Source organism: Ursus arctos, unplaced genomic scaffold, assembly GCF_023065955.2.
Source record: "Ursus arctos isolate Adak ecotype North America unplaced genomic scaffold, UrsArc2.0 scaffold_9, whole genome shotgun sequence".
NCBI lineage: Eukaryota > Metazoa > Chordata > Mammalia > Carnivora > Ursidae > Ursus > Ursus arctos.
Genome location: NW_026623111.1, coordinates 66,003,410 through 66,025,726, shown reverse-complemented (window position 1 = coordinate 66,025,726; position 22,317 = coordinate 66,003,410). Strand labels below are relative to the sequence as shown.

The 22,317-nt window shown below is 37.0% G+C and overlaps 1 protein-coding gene across 11 annotated transcripts in view; it reads left to right on the top strand.

Annotated features, from left to right (window-relative positions):
• The window catches only part of WDFY3 (WD repeat and FYVE domain containing 3), a 265,960-nt gene that overhangs the window by 101,581 nt on the left and 142,062 nt on the right, over window positions 1–22,317 (top strand). For 9 of the 11 annotated variants that reach the window (XM_057309811.1, XM_057309805.1, XM_057309802.1 and 6 more), the window contains 5 exons: window positions 1,846–1,969; window positions 9,125–9,178; window positions 12,852–12,961; window positions 17,572–17,733; window positions 22,007–22,199. In XM_057309811.1, the coding sequence (XP_057165794.1) occupies window positions 1,846–1,969; window positions 9,125–9,178; window positions 12,852–12,961; window positions 17,572–17,733; window positions 22,007–22,199 (643 nt within the window). The remainder of the gene's footprint in view (window positions 1–1,845; window positions 1,970–9,124; window positions 9,179–12,851; window positions 12,962–17,571; window positions 17,734–22,006; window positions 22,200–22,317) is intronic. The other 2 variants (XM_057309806.1, XM_057309803.1) reach the window with 1 other exon arrangement.

Genomic DNA, 22,317 nt, shown 5'->3' with positions numbered 1-22,317 from the left:
GAATTGATTTGTTTGTTTGGTAGTTTCAGCTCAGTTTGAAGGCGATTGTAAGGAATATAGTATCTGTTCTAAGAATGTAAGAAATAAATTTCTGTTACAAGAATATTACATTATAAGTTATATCCTTTTTTGAGGATCCTTGGAAGGAAGTTTTTATGGTATAGTATGAAAATAGAGATACTTCCTTAAATATATTTTTCTTACCTAAAGACATTGTGAACCATGTAATAGAGTAGGTTTTCTCTTTTGTATATTTGAGCCAAAATTTATGACCAAAACACAGCAAATACAGAATTGGTCTTTTGATCTTAGATTTTTACTTAGATTTTTAGTCTTTTTTTCCCCCATCCATTCCCTAGCTGTGGTTTATTTCCTTGTTTTTGTTTTCTTTCTTAATTATAGTTTATATTCTCATGTTATAATTTATGTATTCTTCAGTGCTACTTAAATGTTCTCCAGAATCTGTTGTTATGGGGGTGGGAGACAGCATATAAATGAACAAACGTATTTAGGGAACATCTCTATAAATTAAGGCAAAGTCAAATACAAAGATGAGTAAGATATGTTCCATCCTTTTGTAGTGACATTTGAACACATAATAAGAATACAAAATACTGTGTGATTAGTATTATGATAGAAAGCTATCATAATAGTTTCAGAAGACCAGATTTCCTTCTCGCTATAAAGAACATTTTTCAAAATAATATTTCAGGATACATCCAGTTATATAGCCATTTTTTCCCCAAGACTGGCAGTCCAGGTTGCATTTTCTTATCCTCTTTGCTGAGCCCACACTGGTTTATCTTTAAGAATTATGTATTCTAGGGGCGCCTAGTGGGTTAAGCTTCCGACTCTTGGTTTAGACTTAGGTCATGCATGATCCATGGGTCTTCAGATTGAGCTCTTCCCCTCGTAGGGCTCCACACTCAACAGGGAGTCTGCTTGAGATTCTCTCTCTCCCTCTCTCTCTGCCCCTCCCCCTGCTCACCTGTGTGCAATCTCTCTAAATAAATAAAATCTTTTTTTAAAAAGAATTATTTATTCTTAAGTTCATTTGTCTTAGATTTTTAATTAAAACAAGGGTATTTCATAACCCTCACATTCATTTTCTTTAGTCTTTTTCCTAACAGTCTTGTTTTGGGAATTCTTGTAGAATTTAGAAATTCTGAGCTATAGCATGAGTGTAGTGAATTCTATACTCAGCCTAAGACTTAACCATAGATAAATCCCTGCTTTTCACCATCTGATGTAATCTATGTGCCATCATAGAACCTTACCATTTTTCTCTAAATTCTTTTTTTTAAAGATTTATTTATTTATTTTAGAGAGAGAGTGCACATTTGGGGAAGCCGGGCCAGTGGGAGAGGAAGAGAATCTTCAAGCGGACTTCCTGCTGAGTGCAGACCCATATCCAGGGCGGGGCTCTGCTTGGCTCCATCTCAAGACCCCTGGATCATGACCTAAGCCTAAACCCAGAGTCCAAAGCTTAACCCACTGAGCCACCCAGGCTCCCCTTTCTTTAAATTCTTAATTTAGATCTCTTCAGAGAAACGTGCTTTCTAAAGTTTACCAGTAAGATTGATTGAAATTTTATAGATAACTACTCTTTGATGTTTATTTCATTTATTTAATCATTCTATTCAAAAGATTGTATAATATGTACTAGGAAATGTGGCTAGATAGGATTTATTGAGAGTTGTATTTTAAACATATTATTCAGATTCAAAATATCTGTATAAGAATACTTTTTTGACTTGATTTTTAAGTCCTACCACACTTTGAAATGTATCGAATGAAAGTCAGTAGTTGACAATGCTTAACTAAAATTTTCTTTTTCATCCACAGGTTTTTGGAAATGCTCCGCCAAATACAATGACAGAAAAATTTTCTGACCTTCTGCAGTTCACAACCCAAGTCTCACGATTGATGGTGACAGAAATTCGAAGGAGAGCATCAAACAAATCCACAGGTATTTTTACTGAAACCAGCAAAAACTATTTGAATAGGCTATTTGGTAAAAGTGCTATTAAAATTAAAGAGAAAATTGAGCCAGTTTTATCCACGTGGGTTTTAATTACCTGTCCCTCACTCTCTGCTGTTGGTTGGTTCAATATTTCCCTTCAAGTGGAGCAGTTGTACTCAAGGACATCATCCTTGGACCTCCCATCCCCACCCCCGCTCTCCCAAAAACTCTGTTTCCTTCTGAACAAAATCCAGATTCCTACCATGACATTCAAGGCAAATCCTAGATCTGGCCATCTGAATTTTTTTTTTAAGTCCATGTTTTATTTCTTGTTTTCTTTTCTATATTTCAACCAAATGAAGCTGCTTGTAGTCATGAACATATCAGTGTTCTTATTTTTATCCTTTACTTATGATGGTTCACCCAGAAGGGAGACTCTGTCCCCAACCCCCGACACCAGTATGTCTAAATCTTTGAAGTTTGGATTAAGTCACACCTCTTTGATGGAATGTTTCTTAATTCCCTTAATCAAAAGAAAAGCTTTCTCTTTGGAACTGCTCTTTGTTTCTCAGTTCCACCAGTGGTTATTTATGTGTGTGTCTTTATCTTCCTATTAGACCATAAACTGCTTAGGGTCTTTAACCTATAATCTTTACATATAGTCGGCTTTTTATGAATGCTTCCTGAATAACTGTTCTTATTCATAATTAGGTAACTTTAAACTTCATAAGGTATCATCCCTTTACCCAAAATTAAAATAAGCTTTCTTGATTTTATTTACCATTAGTCATTTTCTAACTTAACAGTATGTCTGAGGGATTTTTATCTTGACTTTGTTTTATTTTGTTATTTTGGTTTTGTAATGATCATTTGAGTGGTAGCTTTCTTATTGAAGCATTAGACTGATAAATTGATTATTTAAATTCTCTTTATAATGTCCCTTTGGACAATCACTTACCTTTTCAGGCCATCAAATTATTATTTTTCCAATACTAACAGTAAAGCTTTTGTTCAACAATCTTCTTTTTAAATTTATTCTTTATTAACATGATATAGTCACGTACTTAAGGTCAGATAATTAAAAGGTTTATTGAAAATGGCATCTCCCTTCTGCCATCCTAGTTCAACTCCATTTCTCACACTTATTTAAAAAAAAAGTTTTTTTTATATTTACTTCTGTGTCTCTAAATTATGTGCTTACCGTGTGTGCCCTTGTTTTTTTACGTTTAGATGCTATCTTTTGACTTCCCACAAAAGAAAAAAAAGAAAAAGTCTTTAGAGACTTTCACTCTCTAAAGCTTACCACCACTGCCTGTACTTGCGTGCTTCCTAAGCCCCTCCAATATTGCACTGTCATAATTTGATTAGATCAGTATTATCTTGTATAGACTGTGAAACACTATTTTAAGATGAATCCTATGGTATTCTGTGATTTCTTTTCTTGAAAACTTCTTTTCCACCTGCAACTGAGTTAATAATTGCCTGTTTTTTATTTACTAGATTTTCATCACACATTCGTCCCCTATTGCTAAAATGTTTTTCTGAATCTCCCCTCAATATGATTGAAGGCATCAGATATTCCCTCAGTTTCATCTTGCAAATAGCTCTTCCATAACTTTCTGGCTTGCGTTAATCCGTTAATCCGTGTTGGTTGCTCCCTAGGCCAGCTGCACAGCTGTCCTTTTTACATTTCCACTCACGTCGTCTGGGATGTCTTTTCCACTTTCGGATGGAGCCTGTTTCCTGAATCTCCAGGCGTCTTTTTTTCTCAAACTAACATTTTCATTTTTGTTGAGGCATCTTTTCCAGCAGCTTTCTGAGAAAAAGATGTAGGAAAGTTACCATTTAAGGTTTTGGGTTTTATGTGCGTATGTGTGTTTTGTTTTGTTTTGTTTTTTTAGAAATCCCATTAGTGAAAAAAATTTTTGACTGTTACTGTGTAAGATGGGTTCCTTTCTTTTTGTCAAGGAAGGTGATGGCTTTAGGCTTGACAGCCTTTCAAGTACCAGGGCTTAGAACAACACGTCCTATAGCGTGGCTTTATTGCAGAATGGGGAAACATAAAACCAAGGGTTCAGCAAGAAGAAAGAAGGCACAGGTCTACCACCCTCATTATCTCACAGAAAAGTGTGCTTGGAAAATCCTGACGCCCCTCTGTTCCTGAAGTACAAACATAAATGCGATCTTAGCAGTGAAGACATAAACAAACTGCTTATGATCTAGGCTGTTTGAGTACCGGATTGGAATGTCTTTTGGATGTTTATAGGAGCTGTTTGCAGATCCTCGCTGTTTAGCCCCAGGAGACTTTGGGGCCTAGGGGAAGTTACAGGCCCTCCTACCAGAGAGCGGAAGCTGCCAGTGTCATGGGAAGTTGAGTTTGGGTCTAGCAACTCCCTTGGGGATGTGGTCGGTAGGGGGTGTCTTAGCTAGGTTCTTCTCCAGGCAGCCCAGGAGGAGCTCTCAGGGTCATTTTGGAAAATCTTGCAGCGTGCCTTACATTTATCCCCCTTCCAGTGGGCATCAGATACTAGGTTGGAAATCATTTTATGTGAGAATTTAAAAATAATTTCTCCTTCATATTCTGGACTCCTACACTGCTATTGAGAAATCTGAAGCTACCTAGATTGTTATTTCTTTCTGTGACCTGCTTTATTTATTTATTTATTTATAACACTTAGGATCCTTTCTTTGGCCCTCCTGTTCAAAAATTTTATGATAACATGCCTTGGAAGCATACATTCTTGTATATTATGCTGAGTACTTATTGGACTTTGAAGCTGGGAAATCTGGGAACCCCTTGTTTTATCCTTTAACTTTGGGAAAATTTTGTGAATTATTTGTATAATGATGTCCTCCACTCAGTTTTCTTTTTCTAGTCAGATGTACCGCTGAGACTGTCCCTCTCCTTTTCTTTTTTTCTCTTATTTTGTGTTTTTGGTTTTCGACCCTATCAGTTTTTACCATCCATCCCTTCTGTGGAGGGTTTTTTCTTTTTTTTTAAATTTGTGACGTTATAATTTTAATTCCTAAAGAGTTTCTTTTTCTATTGGTGTCTATGCTTTCGTAGATGCTTTTTAAGCTCTGTTTCTTTCAGGTTGTCTTTTTTGTGAATTTGCTTTTGTCTGTCTTTTAGGTTAGAGAACTTCCCTGGCCATCTGCTCCTGTGTAAGCATGGAGCCTTCGAAAGCTGCTGGCTAGCTCTGCAGTTGTGGGTGGGGCTTGAAACTGGGCATCAGCAGAGTGTGATCTTGTTAGGCTGTTCTGTTGACTCTCTCCCCTGAGCTAGGCAGAGTCCCCAGTGAAGAATGTCCAGTTGCTACTTGGAAGATACATATCTGTCTCTCAGCATTTTGGAAGCCGAGTAGGGGAAAGGTCTGAGGACCCTCAGCATTCAGTGTGTACGCTTCTGTTGGATCTCCAGGAGCCCACAGCTGTGTCCCTCACTCCTACCCCAGCCCTAACACATTCCTCACTGTTCCTAGTGAGCAAACCTCCAGTCTGGTGCCCACATGGTGGCATCTGGGGGGGTCTCATGCTCTTTGACATACTTTTACCAGGCCTTCTGTGTACACGCCCACGTTTATCTCTGCTTCCAAAGGTACCTGGTGCCCCCAGTTCCTGAGCCTCTTGGGGGTCCTGTTGTAGTTTAGTTGCTTTTTCATTTTTCCTGCGTTTGCTTTAAGATTCTAGAGTTTGCTAAATCAGTTACCACTAACCTCTCTGCTATTTTAGTATCCAAAATGTTGCTTTCATCTTTCCTATTCTCTTTGTCCTTATGGGTTTAGGCTTTTTGAAAAAATCCTTTTATAACCATTTTAGTGGGTGTATTAATCTGCTCAAGCTGCCATAACAAAATACCATAGACCAGTGACTTAAATAACAGAAATATTCCTTCACAGTTCTGGAGCCTGAAAGTCTAAGATCACAGTGCCAGCATGATTGGTTTCTGGGGAGAACTCTCTTCCTGACTTGCAAACAGCACCATCTCAATGTGGCCTCACCTGGAGGAGAGAGAGAGCGAGCTCTGGTGTCTCTTCTTATAAGGGCATTAATCTGATCATGAGGACCCCCACCATGATGACTGCATGTGAACCCTATGTATTTCTCAGAGGCTCCATCTCTGATACCATCACATTAAGAGTTAGTGCTTCAACATAGGAATTTGAGGGAGAGGGGCACAATTCAGTCCATAGATGTGGGGCTTCGGGAGAAAGCAGATAAATGCATGTGCACAACCTTCCGTCTAACTGGAGCCCATTATGGAGTCTCTGGAGCAAAAGCCATTAAAATATTTTTAGATCGAGGGACTAAATCTCTTATTCAGAAGCAGTACCTTATATTAATTGATGTATGGATTTTAAAGTGAGATGATTTTATTTATACTTGCAGTCCTTAAAGCAAGTTCAGTGAAAGAGGTAGTACGATAGTTTAAGGTAACCTTCCACCACTGTCTTCTCCTATCTCCACACACAGTAGGACTGCATCCTTTTTGTCTTTCCTGATTTCAGTGATTCCTGTAGAACAGAGAAGTTGCTCTTAAATATAAGATTTGTGTGTTTTATGCCTTTTTAGCTTTTTTAAACAGGTAACATGAAGGGAAATTTCTCTGTTCTATCTTCACTCCTGTATTGAATTTTCTTTCTTGAGTGAGATCCCTAGATTAGAATAAAATATTCCCCAAACTGTATTTGTACTTGCTTTTCTGTTGCTGTCTTTTAAATACCTAATCTGCATGTTTGTAGAAAACGCTTTTCTGCACTAGAGATTTGTTTTCGTAAATCCTCTTATGATTTTACATACATAGGGTAGGTTTTCGACATGATGAAAAGTATCTTAAATGGAGTACAAGATGTCTTATTGTTAAATACGGTAACAGTTACACAAGTTGTTTGTTTTTTTTTTTTTGTTAACTTTTTACATTGAAATAATTCTAGACTCACCGGAAGTTGCAAATATAGTACATAGAGCCCCCAGAGCCTCTCCTCCATTGGTGACTTCTTGATTTCCAGGTATTTTTAAGATATATTTTTCCAGATCATGTAATTCCATACAATTTTTAAACTTTTGAAATTTATTAACTTCAGAATCCATTGAATTGAAATTCAGTTCAATTTTTGTAGATATTATCTCCACAAGAGAAACCTTTCCTGATCACCCAATCTCAGATAGATGCTTTATGCTCTACCCCCACACCAGTGAGTATTTTATTCAGTCACCTTGAGCGCTTCCTATAGAGCTTTGTCCTCTGGAGGTATCTCGTTTACTTAATTTTATTGTCTGTTGTGTTCACCCCTGGGTCACCTAGAGGACTACTTGTCACAGATGAGGTGCTCAAAAAGTCTTCACTGATTTTTGATAGAGGATTTCTCTGTTTGGTTATTTATTTTTTTAAATGCTTTGAGAATTGGAGTAGTGTTAGAAAAGCCAGACTTACTGATGTTTGAGAGAAAAGCATAATTTTGGAGTATCTCCTTCGTCAGTCTTATAGACCTCTGGCTGTGGGAATCCTTGTTCTTTTATTTTTAGTCTTTAATGTTGGAAGTTTCTTTTGGTCAATATTGTTATCAAACTTGGGTGGAGGGGCGCCTGGGTGGCTCACTCATTTAAGCAGCTGCCTTGGGCTCAGGTCATGATCTCAGGGTCCTGGGTTGGAGCCCTGCCTTGGGCTCCCTGCTCAGCGGGGAGTATGCTTCTCCCTCTGCCCCCGCCCCTGCTCATTCTCTCTCTCTCTCTCTCTCTCGTTTTTTCTCTCTCTCAAATAAATAAAAGTCTTTAAAAAAAGATACTTTGGAGATTTTTTGATCTTTTGATTTTTCTAGTAAAAAAATTTCAAGATCCCTAGGTTGATTCTAAATCATCTTTTTTTAAGATTTTATTTATTTATTTGAGAGAGAGAGAGAGCATGAGTAGGGGTGGACAGGGGGGAAAGCAGACTCTGCGCTGACCTCGGAGCCCAGTGCAAGCCCAACCCTGAGCTTGATCCTAGGACCCTGAGATCGTGGTCTGAGCTGAAATCAAGAGCCCACTGCTTAACCAGTTGAGCCAGCCAGGTGCCCCTGAGTCATCCTACTTCATGTATATCCCATTCTCATTTTCTGATTGACTGATTCTTATTGCAGTAAAAAACACATAACATGAGATTTACCCTCCTAACAAATTTTTAAGTATATTGTACGGCTCGCTTTAACCGCGATGTCGAACAGCAGATCTCCTGACCTTTTTTATCTTGTATAACTGTTACTTTGTACTCACTGAACAGCAACTCCCCATCTCCTCCCAGCCTTTGGCATTATTCTAACTTTTTGTTTCTATGAGTATGGCTACTTTTGATACCTTACATGACCTTTTATTGCACAGGAAGTTATCATTGAAAGTAATTTTGCTATAATTCACATGCACATCATTTTTCTCCAGAAATTGAGCCCTCTATTATTCATTTGAAAGTTGTCTGTATTTGTTGTGCATCGCGGCAAGGTTATTTTTTCAGGACTCCTCTGAATTTGGTATGAAGTACTTGTTATTTTGTTACCTAATTACCACTCACATATCAAGTCTTTTTATCAGATCGCTCCTAACATGGATTGTAGATATCTCAGTAGGAAGATATTCTTATCTGCAATTCTGTTGTTTGAATCCATCCATCAGAAGTTAGTAAAAATAGAAACATGCAAAATGGATACAAGGACTGATGTGTAATGTATGAAGGCGACTTGACAGTTCTAGTTTTCTCTCTCTCTCCCATAATTCTCTCTTGTTGCCTCCGTGTAGCTTTTGTTAAAAATAGGTAGTGGCCCTCACTAATTTGAGAAAATTTATAATTTTGTGGCCATATTGTGTACAGGGTATAGCTTAAGATTTTTTCCTACCTCTTTTAGTTGTTTTTTAAGTTCAGTTATGCAGTCTGCTTAGTTGTAAGGGAACGTGGTCCGTATGTGTCACTGAAGCAAAAAATCTCCATCCATGTAAAAATAGTATCTTCAGTTTATTATTAATGACATCACTGTGTGATAGGTGCTGCTGTTAAATACAGTGGGCGGCGGCCTGGTGATGGAGAAGCTGGTGGATGCTTACCACAATTGGTGTCTTACACAGCATCTGTGGTGGGATTAGTGCAATGTAGTGAATCCCCAAGTAGACAACCCAGCCTCTTTTTTTAAACAGAAAAACAGTGTGCCCCGCTGTCCTCCAAGGATTTCAAAGCCACAACACCCTCAGGTAATTTTATTCCCAAGGTGTGGTTGTGTATTATCAAATGAGAAAAGAGCATGGAAGCTATGAGTTCTAATACTATTTTTCTTACTAACTTGTGGAAGTTTTTTTGGGATGGGAAAGAGTTTCTAGGGCTTGGTTTCTTCATTAATGAAAAAAAATATAATAATACTATTGATGTGTTTCACATTATCATCCTGTTGCATAAGTTTGAAAATGACAAGGCTTTAAATGCAAAGGAAAAAATGTATTGCACTAAGTTTTGCATTCTGAGTGTTCTGAATATTGTCTAACTGAATTCACTTATATTCTGTCTTTAAATTTCTTTTAAAATTGTCTGCCTTCTATTACTTAATCTAATAATGAGCTCTACTAACTCCATTTCTGTATTTTTCAGTAAACTATATGTATTGAAATGCAGTGTGAAAGCTAAAGCTTGAATCAAATGATTGGTAACTCTCAAGATGGACTAATATTAATATGTTCCTTTCATTAACTTTTATAACCTTAAGTTAAATCAGTTAAATTTGTATTTGTTAAATATTAGTGAAATTGAAAGATCCTTAAAAAAAATTTTTTTTTCTTGAAGTGTTTTTCTTTCAAAGTTTTAAGAAACTATAATTTGTGGAGGTTTAATTTAAAATTACTTTCTAGTATACATAATTTTTTTAAAGATCTCACCGAATGTTCAAGACTTTTACAGTGAGCTTCTTGGCTCATTTAAAATAAAAAGTGGGAGATCCCATTAAGGTGTTTTGAATGGCAACATACTGAAATAAATAGGTGAGAATAAAATAGACTTGTGAATACATTTGCTATATAAAAATCCTTTGTCAATGAGGTCTTCTCCCCATTCTTCTCAAAAAAGGATAGTTGTTGTTATTAAGTTGATAAAGTTGTTAGATACTGTTAATAATTACACTGTCTTGATTTTTTTCAATGTTTATTTTCATGTGTATTATTTAATCAGCTCAGCAATCCACTGAACTGTTGTAATGTTTAATAATAATTAGAACATTGAGGGTTTTTTTCAATCTATTATTTGTCTGTTCTTATCTTGAGGAATACCTTAATATTCATTGTCAACCAACACAAGAGTAACCACACATTTGTATAAATGCCCACTGTCGCTCAGATAAATAGAACTCTTGCAAGCCAAGAGTACATTTTTGGTGTTTTGGTTCTCAAAGCATTAGCATTCATTGTTCACAATTGACAACTTACTGAACAGCAGCTGTTGAGTAGCAAAAAATACATATTTGTCCAATTTCCTTTTAACATTAATAGCGTTATGTTAAAAAACATGGGTGGCATTTTAATTCACCCAAAATGTGTCTTATCTATAGCTCTCTAGCTTTCATACCGGGAAGGTAATTTTGTTCATCTCTTCAGCATCTTTCTTCTTTTTGTCCTCTATCAGAAGCGTAGGTGGTATTGACTGATTCATTTACTAATCAATGTTTTTGTTGTTATTGTTATGAAATAGAGTTTTGTTACATTGATTTCATGATGGAATAATCAATTTGAAGACTGCAAGTAGGTTTTTAGTATGTTGAGTTATGAAGTTGGAAATGCACAATTTAAATACCAAAGTTGCCTGACTTGTGCAGAAGCTTAGGAAATGAAAGCACAGCATGTCAGCCGTTGAAAATTTTACTTACTGGAAAGGAGTCATCTTCCTTACACAAGCATTTAATTCCTGTCAAGGAAAGAGGGCTTATGTAATATAGTGTTAAAACCTAGCCCGTTACAGATTTGCAAGGAAAATTTGCAGATCAATTTTTACTAATGATCTCAAACTGTAATTGCTAAAGAATGTTTCTCAGTGACATTCTTTTATTTGTTTGGTCCCCTCTCTACTGAGACTTTCACAATTTAACTAGCCTTAAACATTGCTTTCTTTATATTATTACTCCCCTTCTCAGAACTTTCAGGAATCTGTCATCCATAGTAAACTCAAACACTCTTGATGTTTGTAACAAGTTGAGCTCCAAGTGTCCTTCTTTGACCTCCTTAGCTTGATTTATTCACTCATTTAACAGATATGTATTGACTACCCACTTAGTGCCAGTGATGTGCTTCATACTAGGGATTGGCAGTGAACAAGGCAGACAAGAAGTCTGCTCCCATGGTGTTTATTTTCTAGAGATGGGAGAGAGGGTATACATCAGTGAAAATATGAATACAATAATTTCAACACTTTTAAGATATTGAAATATTAGAAATAAGCCAGGATTCTTTTGGCTTCCCTCTTTTCCAGTAATTTTTTTTTAATCACTATCTTTATCTTAGAGGCTAGACAGCTTGGATTTGAATGTGAGTTCTGTCACATACTAGCTGCGTGTCTCTAGGCAAATTACTCATCCTCTCCATTTCTCAGTTTGTGTTATTATAACAGGTATAATGATAGAAAATAACTCAAAATGTTCTTGTAAAGATTAAGTGAGTTAAATCTTTAAGTACTTTAAAGAGTGTTTGTTATAGTTAAGACTTAGTAAAAATAAGCTATTTAAAATTTTTCCTATTAAAATATTCTTTCAAACGGAAGTATATAAAGATGAAACATGCCCAGCACAGTATCCTGTGTAAGTCTTGTCTTCATTCAATTATTTAATGAAACACTTTTATCTTGTCTTAAATGGAAGAAAAACGTCGAAGGCAACCTAAATTCTATTTATTATACATTTTGCATTTTTATGATGTGTATTAAGTGTACACTAGCAACTTACCAGGTTGATTTTGGTAAGTGAACAGATTGGACTTATTTTCTGACAACTTTAATTCATCTCATATTGATAGAAACATTGATGAACTCTGCTGATGAAATTAAGCACATGCTGCAGGATTTGTCCATTCTCCCTCACCTCTAAAACCATAACTGACTAAATTTACTTTCATAGATTCCTCCAACACTGGCTTTCTGTGCATGGCACTCACTATTCCTACTGTCAGCTGTTTAAGCCCTTCCCCCCCACTGCCTTGCCTTGTGCGAATCACTGGGTTGGCCTCCTGATTTGGGTCACCTCCAGCCAGAGTCTTTGCCCTTCCAGTTTGTCCTACACATCACCACTATGTAGTCTTAGAACGATCCTATCATCATCTACTTTGCTCGAGAAACTACACTCGCCTGCTCTTGCGCAAAGTCAACAGCCTTTAGATTACCTTCCTTCATAAATTGGCTTCGATTTTCTGTCACTACTGTTGATGCTAGACTCTAATTCTCAAAATGCTCTTGTAGAATATTAACACAGTGTTATTACAGTTCTTTGTCTTGGTCTTACTTATTAGGCTCAGTCTTCTATTTACACTTTTGTTTTAATACTGTGCTTTTAATCTCTCTGTTCCCTGCCTTCCCTCCCACTTCCTAGACAAACATATCCTTGTTTTCCAGGTACGTTTAGCTCAAATTTTACCTTACTCATGACTTCTTTTGACTAGCTCATGACATAACTGTCCCTAAAATATATAGGTTGACTCCTCCATTTCTGTATTGATATGATGATATGCTGTAAGATATACCAATAAAATATTGCTCTTTTTAACAGATTTTACATAGAGCATGTAATTGTGCTGATATAAAGCACATGCTTAGTAAATGATCATTTTTTGGCAGGTTTTAAGGAAGAATCTCTTTATATGTGATATCCCCCCACCTCATGGCTTTCCTTTGGTTTTATAGAGGCTGCAAGTCGGGCCATAGTCCAATTCCTAGAAATCAATCAGAGTGAAGAAGCCAGTAGAGGTTGGATGCTTCTGACAACAATTAATTTGTTAGCATCCTCTGGTCAGGTAAGTTCTTTCTTTTTATGATTGATAACTTGACTTTTTTTTCATCCTCTTGGAGTTTTTATCTCAGAATCCAATTGAATTTATCATCGTATCCAAATAAGATTTTGTGATAATCATTGTATTCTTCTAATGCTTCTTACTCTTGATTTCATGCTTCTTACAACATCTTTATGAGAAGGCTTCTGTTTTATAAATTTTACGCCTGAAGAAATGCCTAACTTGAACAGTGTTTTCCATCTTTGTCACATCATAACACACGTGGAAGACGATAGCATGCGTACAGCATGCAGGGCACAGTGGTGGACTTCTGTGACTGTAGGCCAGTAGCCCTGAGCTCTGGCTCCATCTGGTACAGACCAACGCTCCTGTGACCCATGTTAGGGCACTTGCCTTATTATTAATATATTTTTAAGTTTATTAAACACATTTATTCTTTTTAAAAAATATAATTCACATACCATGCAATTCACCCATTTAAAATGTGTGATTCAGTAGTTTTTTGTACATTCACAGAGTTGTGCACCATCACCACAGTCAATTTCAGAACATTTCATCATCCCAAAAGGAAGCCCTATACCCTTTAGCTATTACACCCCCATTCCCCACCCCCACCACAGTCTTTTTTTAAATTCAGTTAATTAACATATAATTTTATTATCAGTTTCAGAAGTAGAGTTCAGTGATTCATCAGTCTTATATAACACCCAGTGCCGTTCAATCAAGTGCCCTCCTTAATGTCCATCACCCCATTACCCCATCCCCCACCCCCTTCCCTCTAGCAACCTTCAGTTTGTTTCCTGAGATTAAGAGTCTCTTATGGTTTGTCTCCCTTTCTGGTTTTGTCTTGTTTCATTTTTTCCTTTCTTTCCCAATGATCCTCTGCCTTGTTTCTCAAATTCCACATATCAGGGGCACTTGCCTTAGAAGAATTCATCTGAGGTCACTTCGCTAATAAGGAATAAAGGACATGGGAAATGCTTTTAAATTCTTCTAATTTTTATGGAAAATGGGGAAATAGTGACATTTTCAGGATAATATATATCCCTTCCCGCTTGATTTATTTTCTAAATCACCTTTAAAGATCTGCCATGATCTGTATTGCATCTACTTGGTGGTGAGCTATTTGGAGACCTGATTTTTGGCCTGTGATGTGGGCATGGAAGAAGTTTATTCAACCTATTACAGTTCCGAGTAGAATCAAAGTGCGTACCAGTCTTGAGAATGGTTATTATCTAAATACAGTGGGCTTTCAAGCAACTGACATCATTTAATAATGGGATTTACAAAGGTGGCCGTGACACTAGTCATACTATGATGACGGGCTATACCAGAAACAGTGCATATTACTTAGTAACCACATCCTGACACTAGTCACTAGCCTCACGTAGTAGTACTCAGACTTTTTTCCCTTAGGATGATCTGTTTCCCTTTATGTTTGCTGGTTTAGGTTTCTATCTATCTATCTATCTATCTATCTATGTATCTCTCTGTCTATCACAAAAGGAATCAGACCAACATGCTCTGATATACTTGGGACTTTCCAGATTTTAGCCTGGAAGCCCCACACCCAGACAACCCTGATTCCTGGGCAAATGGAGATGTTTATTTACCCCAAGTAACCCTCAGATAGTCCTCAAGAGGCCCATTGTTTCCATGTATCTGTGACCATACTGGAAAACTATCAAAATGTCAATTCTATTTGCTGTTGATGGTAGCTATAAATGCCTCCATACTACTGTACCAAAATTTGGTTTGGTTTAGAATAGCATGTAAAATAATCATTTTTAATTGGAGTATTTCTAAGGGTTTTGTTTTTTTTTTAAGATTTTTATTTATTTTTTAGAGAGCACGAGTGGGGTGAGGGGCAGAGGGAGAGGGAGAAGCAGACTCTCAACTGAGCAGGGAGCCTAACTCGGGGCTTGATCCCAGGACCCCGAGATCATGACCTGAGCTGAAGGCAGACGCTTAACCGACTAAACCACCCAGGTGCCCCGAAATATTTCTAAGTTTTATTCATACTCATATTTTTATTCATATTGTCTTTCTCAGGTGTGAACAGAAAGTGTGTCATGCCAAAATACCTAACACAGTAGAAAGTCAGTAAATGTGGATTAACTTAAATATGTACAAATGGACAGATTGCCTTAAAAGTGTAAGAAAAGAATCAGGAGAAACGTAATCACTTTTTGAAGAAATTATAGATGTCACCGATTACTAGTTTGGACACCAAGTTATACTTTAGTTTATCAGTTATAAAATAAAAATGAGAAATCATGCCATTTTGCCTAATGAAAAGAGAAAGCTAGTAATAACTAGAAAAAGAGATATTTTTAAAAATTTTTTAAAAAAGATTTTTATTTACTTATTTGAGAGAGACAGAGAGAGATAATGGCAGAGATAGTGAGAGAGAGCAGGAGCAGGGTAGAGAGGGAGAAGCAGGCTCCCCGCTGAGCAGGGACCCCCCCCCCCCGCCCCCCAATGCAGGGCTTGATCCCAGGATTCAGGGCTCGATCCCAGGACCCTGAGCTCATGACCTGAACCGAAGGCAGATGCTTAACGACTGAGCCATCCAGGCACCCTGAAAAAGAGACATTTTAAAAGAAAATTCAGGGTTATATATTTTGAGTTGGCTTTTCTGTTTGCTTACCATTTCCTGTTGGTAGCCATGAGCTACAGAGATGACTAAAACACGTCCTAAATCAGCATATAGATGACAGAGATGGAGTAGATGAAGATAATACTATAAAATGCAATCATGGGGTATATGTAGTGCTATGAAAATAGAAATGTGGAATGCGAGAGTTATAAGTTGTGTAGGTGAGGGTGGGAGGAAGATGAGGAATTAAAGCTTCTGACATGGGCAGACCTTTAAACCGAATGTTAGATACATGGAGACAAGGGGTAACTAGATACAATCATAGTGGAAAGAGCAAAGAATTTTTGAAATATTTAGAGGCAGGAAATGATACTGGATGTGTAGAAAGGGACCAGGTCATGCAAGGGATTGTTCTTTTGTTTGTTTTTTTGTTTTGTTTGTTTGTTTGTAAGAGATTGTTCCTCAGGCTTTCTCTCCTCTCATCACCCTCCTACTGCATTAGTTCAGGCCCCATCTCTCATACGGTTTTCTGTATTAGTTTCCTAATTACCCTTGCTTTCTTGCTCTTTATATCTGATTTAGATCTAGACTACCACCAGCTAATTTTCTGAAATCTGGTCCTGTTATTCCTTTGTAACACTTCACTGGTTCTCCAATGCCAGCAAAATAAAAGTCAAACCAGAGTGGGCGACCATATGCACACATAGGTCATCAGACATGCACACTTGGGGACCATTAAAGCAGCTCTCTCACCAAAGGCAGGTGATGTCAGAGATGAGCTTCAACTGCTTCATGTGTAAAGTAAGGATCATACAATAATAGAACCTCCCTTGTAGGCTGATGGAGGAATAGATAAGATAATTAAAGTGCTTAGCCTTATGCCTGTTTTATAATTAACACTCGTTAAAGATTAGACATTAATCTTGTGGCTTTTCAGGAATTAACAATTTTGGTCTCAGCTTCCTGAAACATACTGTACCATAGAGTTCAGCCTCCTATGTATCTTCCAGGTGGTCTTTCCCCTCTTAATTCCTCTACTTTTCAATTCCATTCCTGGCAGTGGTGATCATTCCCTTCTATATTAGCCTGTGTGTACTATCATTGCTACACTTAAGAGATTAAATCATAGTTGAAGCTGCTTCTGTTAGTAGACTACAGTCTTCTGAAGGGCAGGGGTGCTTTGTCATTGTATGCCCCGTTCCTAGCACACTGCCAGACATACCCTACGCATTCAAAGAATGCTTGATGAAAAAGCTAATAAGCTAAATAGAGATGATGCTAGCCTCTTGATCTCCAGTATGGTAAAAATTTTTATTCCGAACTACACCATGAGAAAATTTGGCAATTATTATAGCATACTTCTTAAAAATACTGAAAGGTTCACTATAAGAAGAAGGTGAAATTTCTTTAGAATTGTTGAAAATGATACAGAGATTTTTTTGTGTGTGTCAGTGATGGCTATTATCCCTCAAGTGTCCTTCCAGCCCCAAGAATGTATAATAAGAATAAAAGTGATAGTCAAGCAACTACTAATACGTAATTTAGTGCTTAATAGATGTCACATTTGTTATACAATGCTTATATTAACTCTAAAACCTATGTGGCATTATATCTGTTTTATAGGAGAGGAAAGTGAGGTCCAGCAAAATTAGTTTGCCCAAGTTTATGGTTAAGTTTTTTTTTTCTGAATCGCAAAGCTTATGTTCTTTGAAACATGCTGCCTCTTAATAAATAAATAAATAAATAAATAGCAAACTTAATAAATAACAAACACATCTCAGTCTTTGAATGAAGCAGACTTGTCCAAATGGAAAGTCAATATTTGTCAGCATGGAGTCTTTTTTAAAAATTTTCAGGCATTTAAAAAGTTATTTTGATATATAATTTTCTGGCTTAAAATTTGTGAGTTAATGATTTAACTTCTGGCTTAAAATTTGTGAACTTCCTTAGCTGTACCGATTACAGTTATATCTGTCTAACTACCTATTCACTTATTTACTGGTTTGTTTTCCAGAAAACCGTGGACTGCATGACAACGATGTCAGTGCCTTCCACCCTGGTTAAATGTTTATATCTGTTTTTTGACCTTCCACATGTGCCTGAGGCCGTTGGAGGTGCACAGAATGAGCTACCTCTAGCAGAACGTCGTGGACTACTCCAGAAAGTTTTTGTACAGGTATGGAAGGTGCTGTTTGCCCATCAATACAGTCTATTTAAAGTGAAACAGGTGCACTCCCTAAAGTGTCTATTCCATGTTCTATAGTATTCCATGGTCTTTATTTATTTTTTTTTTTAAGATTTTATTTATTTGAGAGTGGGAGAGAAGGAGCGTACAAGCTGGGGGAGTGGCAGAGAGAGAGGGAGAAGCAGGCTTCCCACTGAGCAGGGAGCCCAGTGGGGGGCTTGATCCCAGGATCCTGGGATCATCACCTGAGCCAAAGGCAGATGCTTAACCAACTGAGCCACCCAGGCGCCACTTCCGTGCTCTTTATTATTGACTTTATCTCATATAATTGTCACATTTCTTGAATCTGAACACTTTGAGGAGTAATGGAGTGAGGCAGTAACAAGTTTATTTCTTTGGACAGATTCAGCTATTAAGGTTACCTTTGATAAAGCAATAGCATCTCTAAAATGAACTAAGCAAGAAAAACGTCTATGGACAATCATATTAAATTTGGGGTAATATTTCTTAAAATATCAAGAAATCCTGTTTGTTGCTCTAACTACAGGAAATTCCTAGCCTATAAATACTTCACTTGTAAAAGGCAGTGTATTTTAGTGGCTGCGGCCACCTCCTCTGCGCCCTGCTTGTGAAGTCCTTCTTTACCGCTGTTGCTGCTATTTTCATAGCATTAGCAGTTAACCAAGGTTTAAATAGATCTTTGTTAGTTAGCCTGGAAATACTGCCATCATTTTGATATCCTTCCTTGGGAGAAAATTTTCAAAACAAAGTACACCCAAGTGGGATACCGTCTGTCCATGGGACTAATATAGTATTAAAAAAAGCCCACACATTTGACACAAGAGGACAGGTACTGCATCATTTTACTTATGTGAATCCAAAGTGGTCAAACTCCTAGCAAGTAGAATGGTGGTTCCCAGGAGCTGGAGGCTGGGGAACAAGGAGTTGTTGTTCAGTACGTATAGTTTCAGTTTTGCAAGATGAAAATGCTCTAGAGATCTGTTACACAGCAACATGCATGTAATGAACACTATACTTACTGACTAATATGATAACTTTGTGTTACATGTTTCATCTCCATTAAAAAAAAAAAAACCACACCTGTTTGAATTCAGTTCTCTGGAATTACATAACTTAAGATGCAGGTTTTTCACCTCTGAAATAAGGATAATGATACCTACCTGAAGGATTTTTGTGAGGAGTGGGTGAAATAATACACAAAGCGAAGGTTCTCTGTCCAGGGTGTGGTAGACATGAACTAAAAATCCCTCTGATTGCTACTCTTGCCACCACCAATGCCACCGTCGTCAGAGTAGCAGAGAGGACAGTGGATCTGCAGTAGATGAGGTGGAGCTGGGTACAGGTGACGGTTGCACCTCATGGTACCAGGGTCTTTGCTGCAGAGCTTTGTGGAGGTGTGAGCAATGAAGGCACAGGAGAGAGGGAGACTAAGGCAGATTCAGAAAGGAAAAGACATGGGGCGCTTAGGTGGCTCAGGTGGTTAAGTGTATGCCTTCAGCTCGGGTTATGTCCCAGGGTCCTGGGGTTGAGCCCCAGGTCTGGCTCCCTGCTCAGTGCAGAGTCTGCTTCTCCCTCTGCCTCTGCCCCTCGCCCCACTCGTTCTCTCTCTCTCTGAAATACATAAATAAAATCTTTAAAAAAGGGAAAAGACAGGATTATCAATAAAGTACTAATTCAACAAATATTGATCACTGGATTTCTTAGATACTTTTTGCTCGTGGTTAGGTAGCATCCATTATCTCATATGATTTGAAAGACAACCCATGACTTTAGAGGTTTTGTTTTTCCACAAAATGATGAGGGCAAATGGCAGAAATAGGATTAGAATTTATGTTTATCTGAGTCCTGAGTTAGACTGGATGAGAAAAGCAGTGGGAATAAACAAAGGAGTAAATCCCATAGGAATTAAAGCTGGTTTAAGACATTACTAATGAATGTAGTGGGTTAGTCTTTGCTTATTAGACTAGTAACCCTATTTCAGTAAAGACCTTCTAAAGAACTAGTTAATACCTTAGGCAGTAAATGGAAGCTGAATTTTATATATTTAATGCTAAATAAGTATGCAAAGATTTCTTCTAAAACTTAAAAAAAAAACACGTTTTCTGTATATGAATGCAGTGGGAGTTTCCAAATGAATGTGGAATTCATTTCAGCATGTTGGAACCATTGAATGTTAAGGCCAAAAGGAACTTGCAAGAGAATTTGAATGAAACTCACCATTTAAAATTACAGAAACTAGTACAGAAACTGTGATCCACAGCAATTGTGTGTCAGGGATGAGAGCCTGGCTCTTCCCACCTCCTAATCCAGTGCTCCGTTAGCGTCACTTCCTCATTTCAGTTTCTCCTCACAAGCTGGACACTGTGGTCGCCATTTTGTTTAGAACGTCAATGGAGACAGACTTACAAAATGTTTTCAGAATACATATTTTTTATGATAGATGAAATCCACGTGTTTATGTTATGTGACAGGTGGTTTCCTGGGACCTTAGCATTGGTACTGCTTCTTGTTGGCATTCTTTGTGCTATTTTGTTTGTTTGTTTTGTGGGGTTTTTTGTTGTTGTGGCCAGTTATTTCTCTGCCACACCTGGCTAGACTTAATAACAGAGTCCCTACACATAGAAATGGTTAGTGTGTGGGAGAAGAGGAATGAGATATAGACTCTGGTTTTCTATTCTATAAAATGAAAAGATTACATGAGATTATTCCTTTTGCCTTTAAAGATTAAGAGCTAGCTAGTTTAAGAGAATCCTTTTGCCTTTAAAGATTAAGAACTAGTTAGTTTAAGAATCAGCAAATTGAAGGAATTAAGTCCATTTCATTTTTGAGAACAAAGATTTTATTTGGAAAAAAGTGTTTTATTTTTGAGCTTGTTTTTATGTTACAAATTAGACAAATGACGTTCATTTCTCTAATCACATAAGGACAGTGTGAGAGCCAGTGAAAAGTATAATCAATTATACACCTTTCTGGGGATAGATAATTTTGCTGCAGTTGATGATCTTTTTTTCATATTATCTTTTTTGTTGCATTTAACACATATGGAAAAGATAATACCTATTACATGTATTAAGTCAGTATCCAACAGTGTCTCCAGGAATTTGTGTGTGTGTCTGTTGGGTGGGTGGGGGGGAATGCCTGTATTTACTGATTTTGTGAACATCTTATTTCTCTGAATTCTTGGTCTTTTTTTTTTCCTTCCTGATATTTGGCAGCTATGAATTTCTATAGAAAGGCCTTCTATTTAAGTAAATTTTTGCATTGAAGGAAACAGGAAAAGTAAAACCTAGCTTTCTCAGACAAAACATATTTTAAATACTTTTTTTTATTTTTAGCAGTTTCCACAGATACTGGAACACTCAAATTTCATGAAGCACTTATCTTTCAAGAGAATACAATTTACATAAATTATAGTTACTTTATTATTATATATATTTTTAAATATTTAGGAAAGAAATTTTAGCAAGAAGAAAAGTTAACTTCTCCTTATGCTAAGTCAAGATTAGAAGGAAAAAATCCGATAAGGGCAGAAACCATAGCCGAATTCTTCAAGTAGTGGCTTTTAGTGCTTTGAGTACTTATGTAATGTGTATTCTGCAAATCATAGGTAAGGAATAAGATCTCATTCCAAAGTTTAAGAAGTTTTGAATCTTCTTTGAAAGCCAAGCCTTAGAAGATTTTTGGCTACTAGACATAATTGAAAAATACTTCTGAATTAAGGTGATTTTGTTATTGTAATATCCCCTTCTACTTGTATTGAAATTGGAACAATTTAAAAATACTTTTCAAGACCTGTTTTTACTTTCTCATCTCCCTAAAATTGTCCTTTTTAGAGAAGAAAATTGCATCTCACCTATGACAATCTAAGCATCAAAGAACCAAATTAGAAAACCAAAATGTTGACCTTGAAAGTTACTGTTGATTTATTCCATTTCAGAGTCACTATGCAAAAATACCGCAGAGAAAACAGGATAGTAAACAGTTGTTGTTGTTGTTGTTGTTGTTTTTAATAAGCTGATAAAAGTAGGTCTGGCTTACCGTCTTAGCATAACACACTTCTAAATTATAGATTTTTTTTTTTAATGTGGCCTGAGTTAGAGCACCCATCATTGTGGCTTTAATGATGTCACTTAATACTAACCCTGAACTTACAGAGTTTTTAATAATCAGATCTGGTCCTCTTCTGGCTCCTCCCTTTGCCCAACCATTCATTTATTTAAATACACATTTGTTTTGTTTTTAGATCTTAGTGAAACTCTGCAGTTTTGTTTCTCCGGCGGAGGAGCTGGCTCAAAAAGATGATCTCCAGCTTTTATTCAGTGCAATAACCTCTTGGTGCCCTCCCTACAACCTGCCTTGGAGGAAGAGTGCTGGAGAAGTCCTTATGACCATATCCCGTCATGGTCTTAGTGTCAATGTAGTGAAGTACATTCATGGTGAATATTTCTTTATGTTCATTTTTGGTGCTCTTAAGTGTCTTTCATTTTTCTCTTCCTCATATGATGACAGACTGCTTTTTATCTCTCAATTCTCTAACGATTCTATTTTAAATTA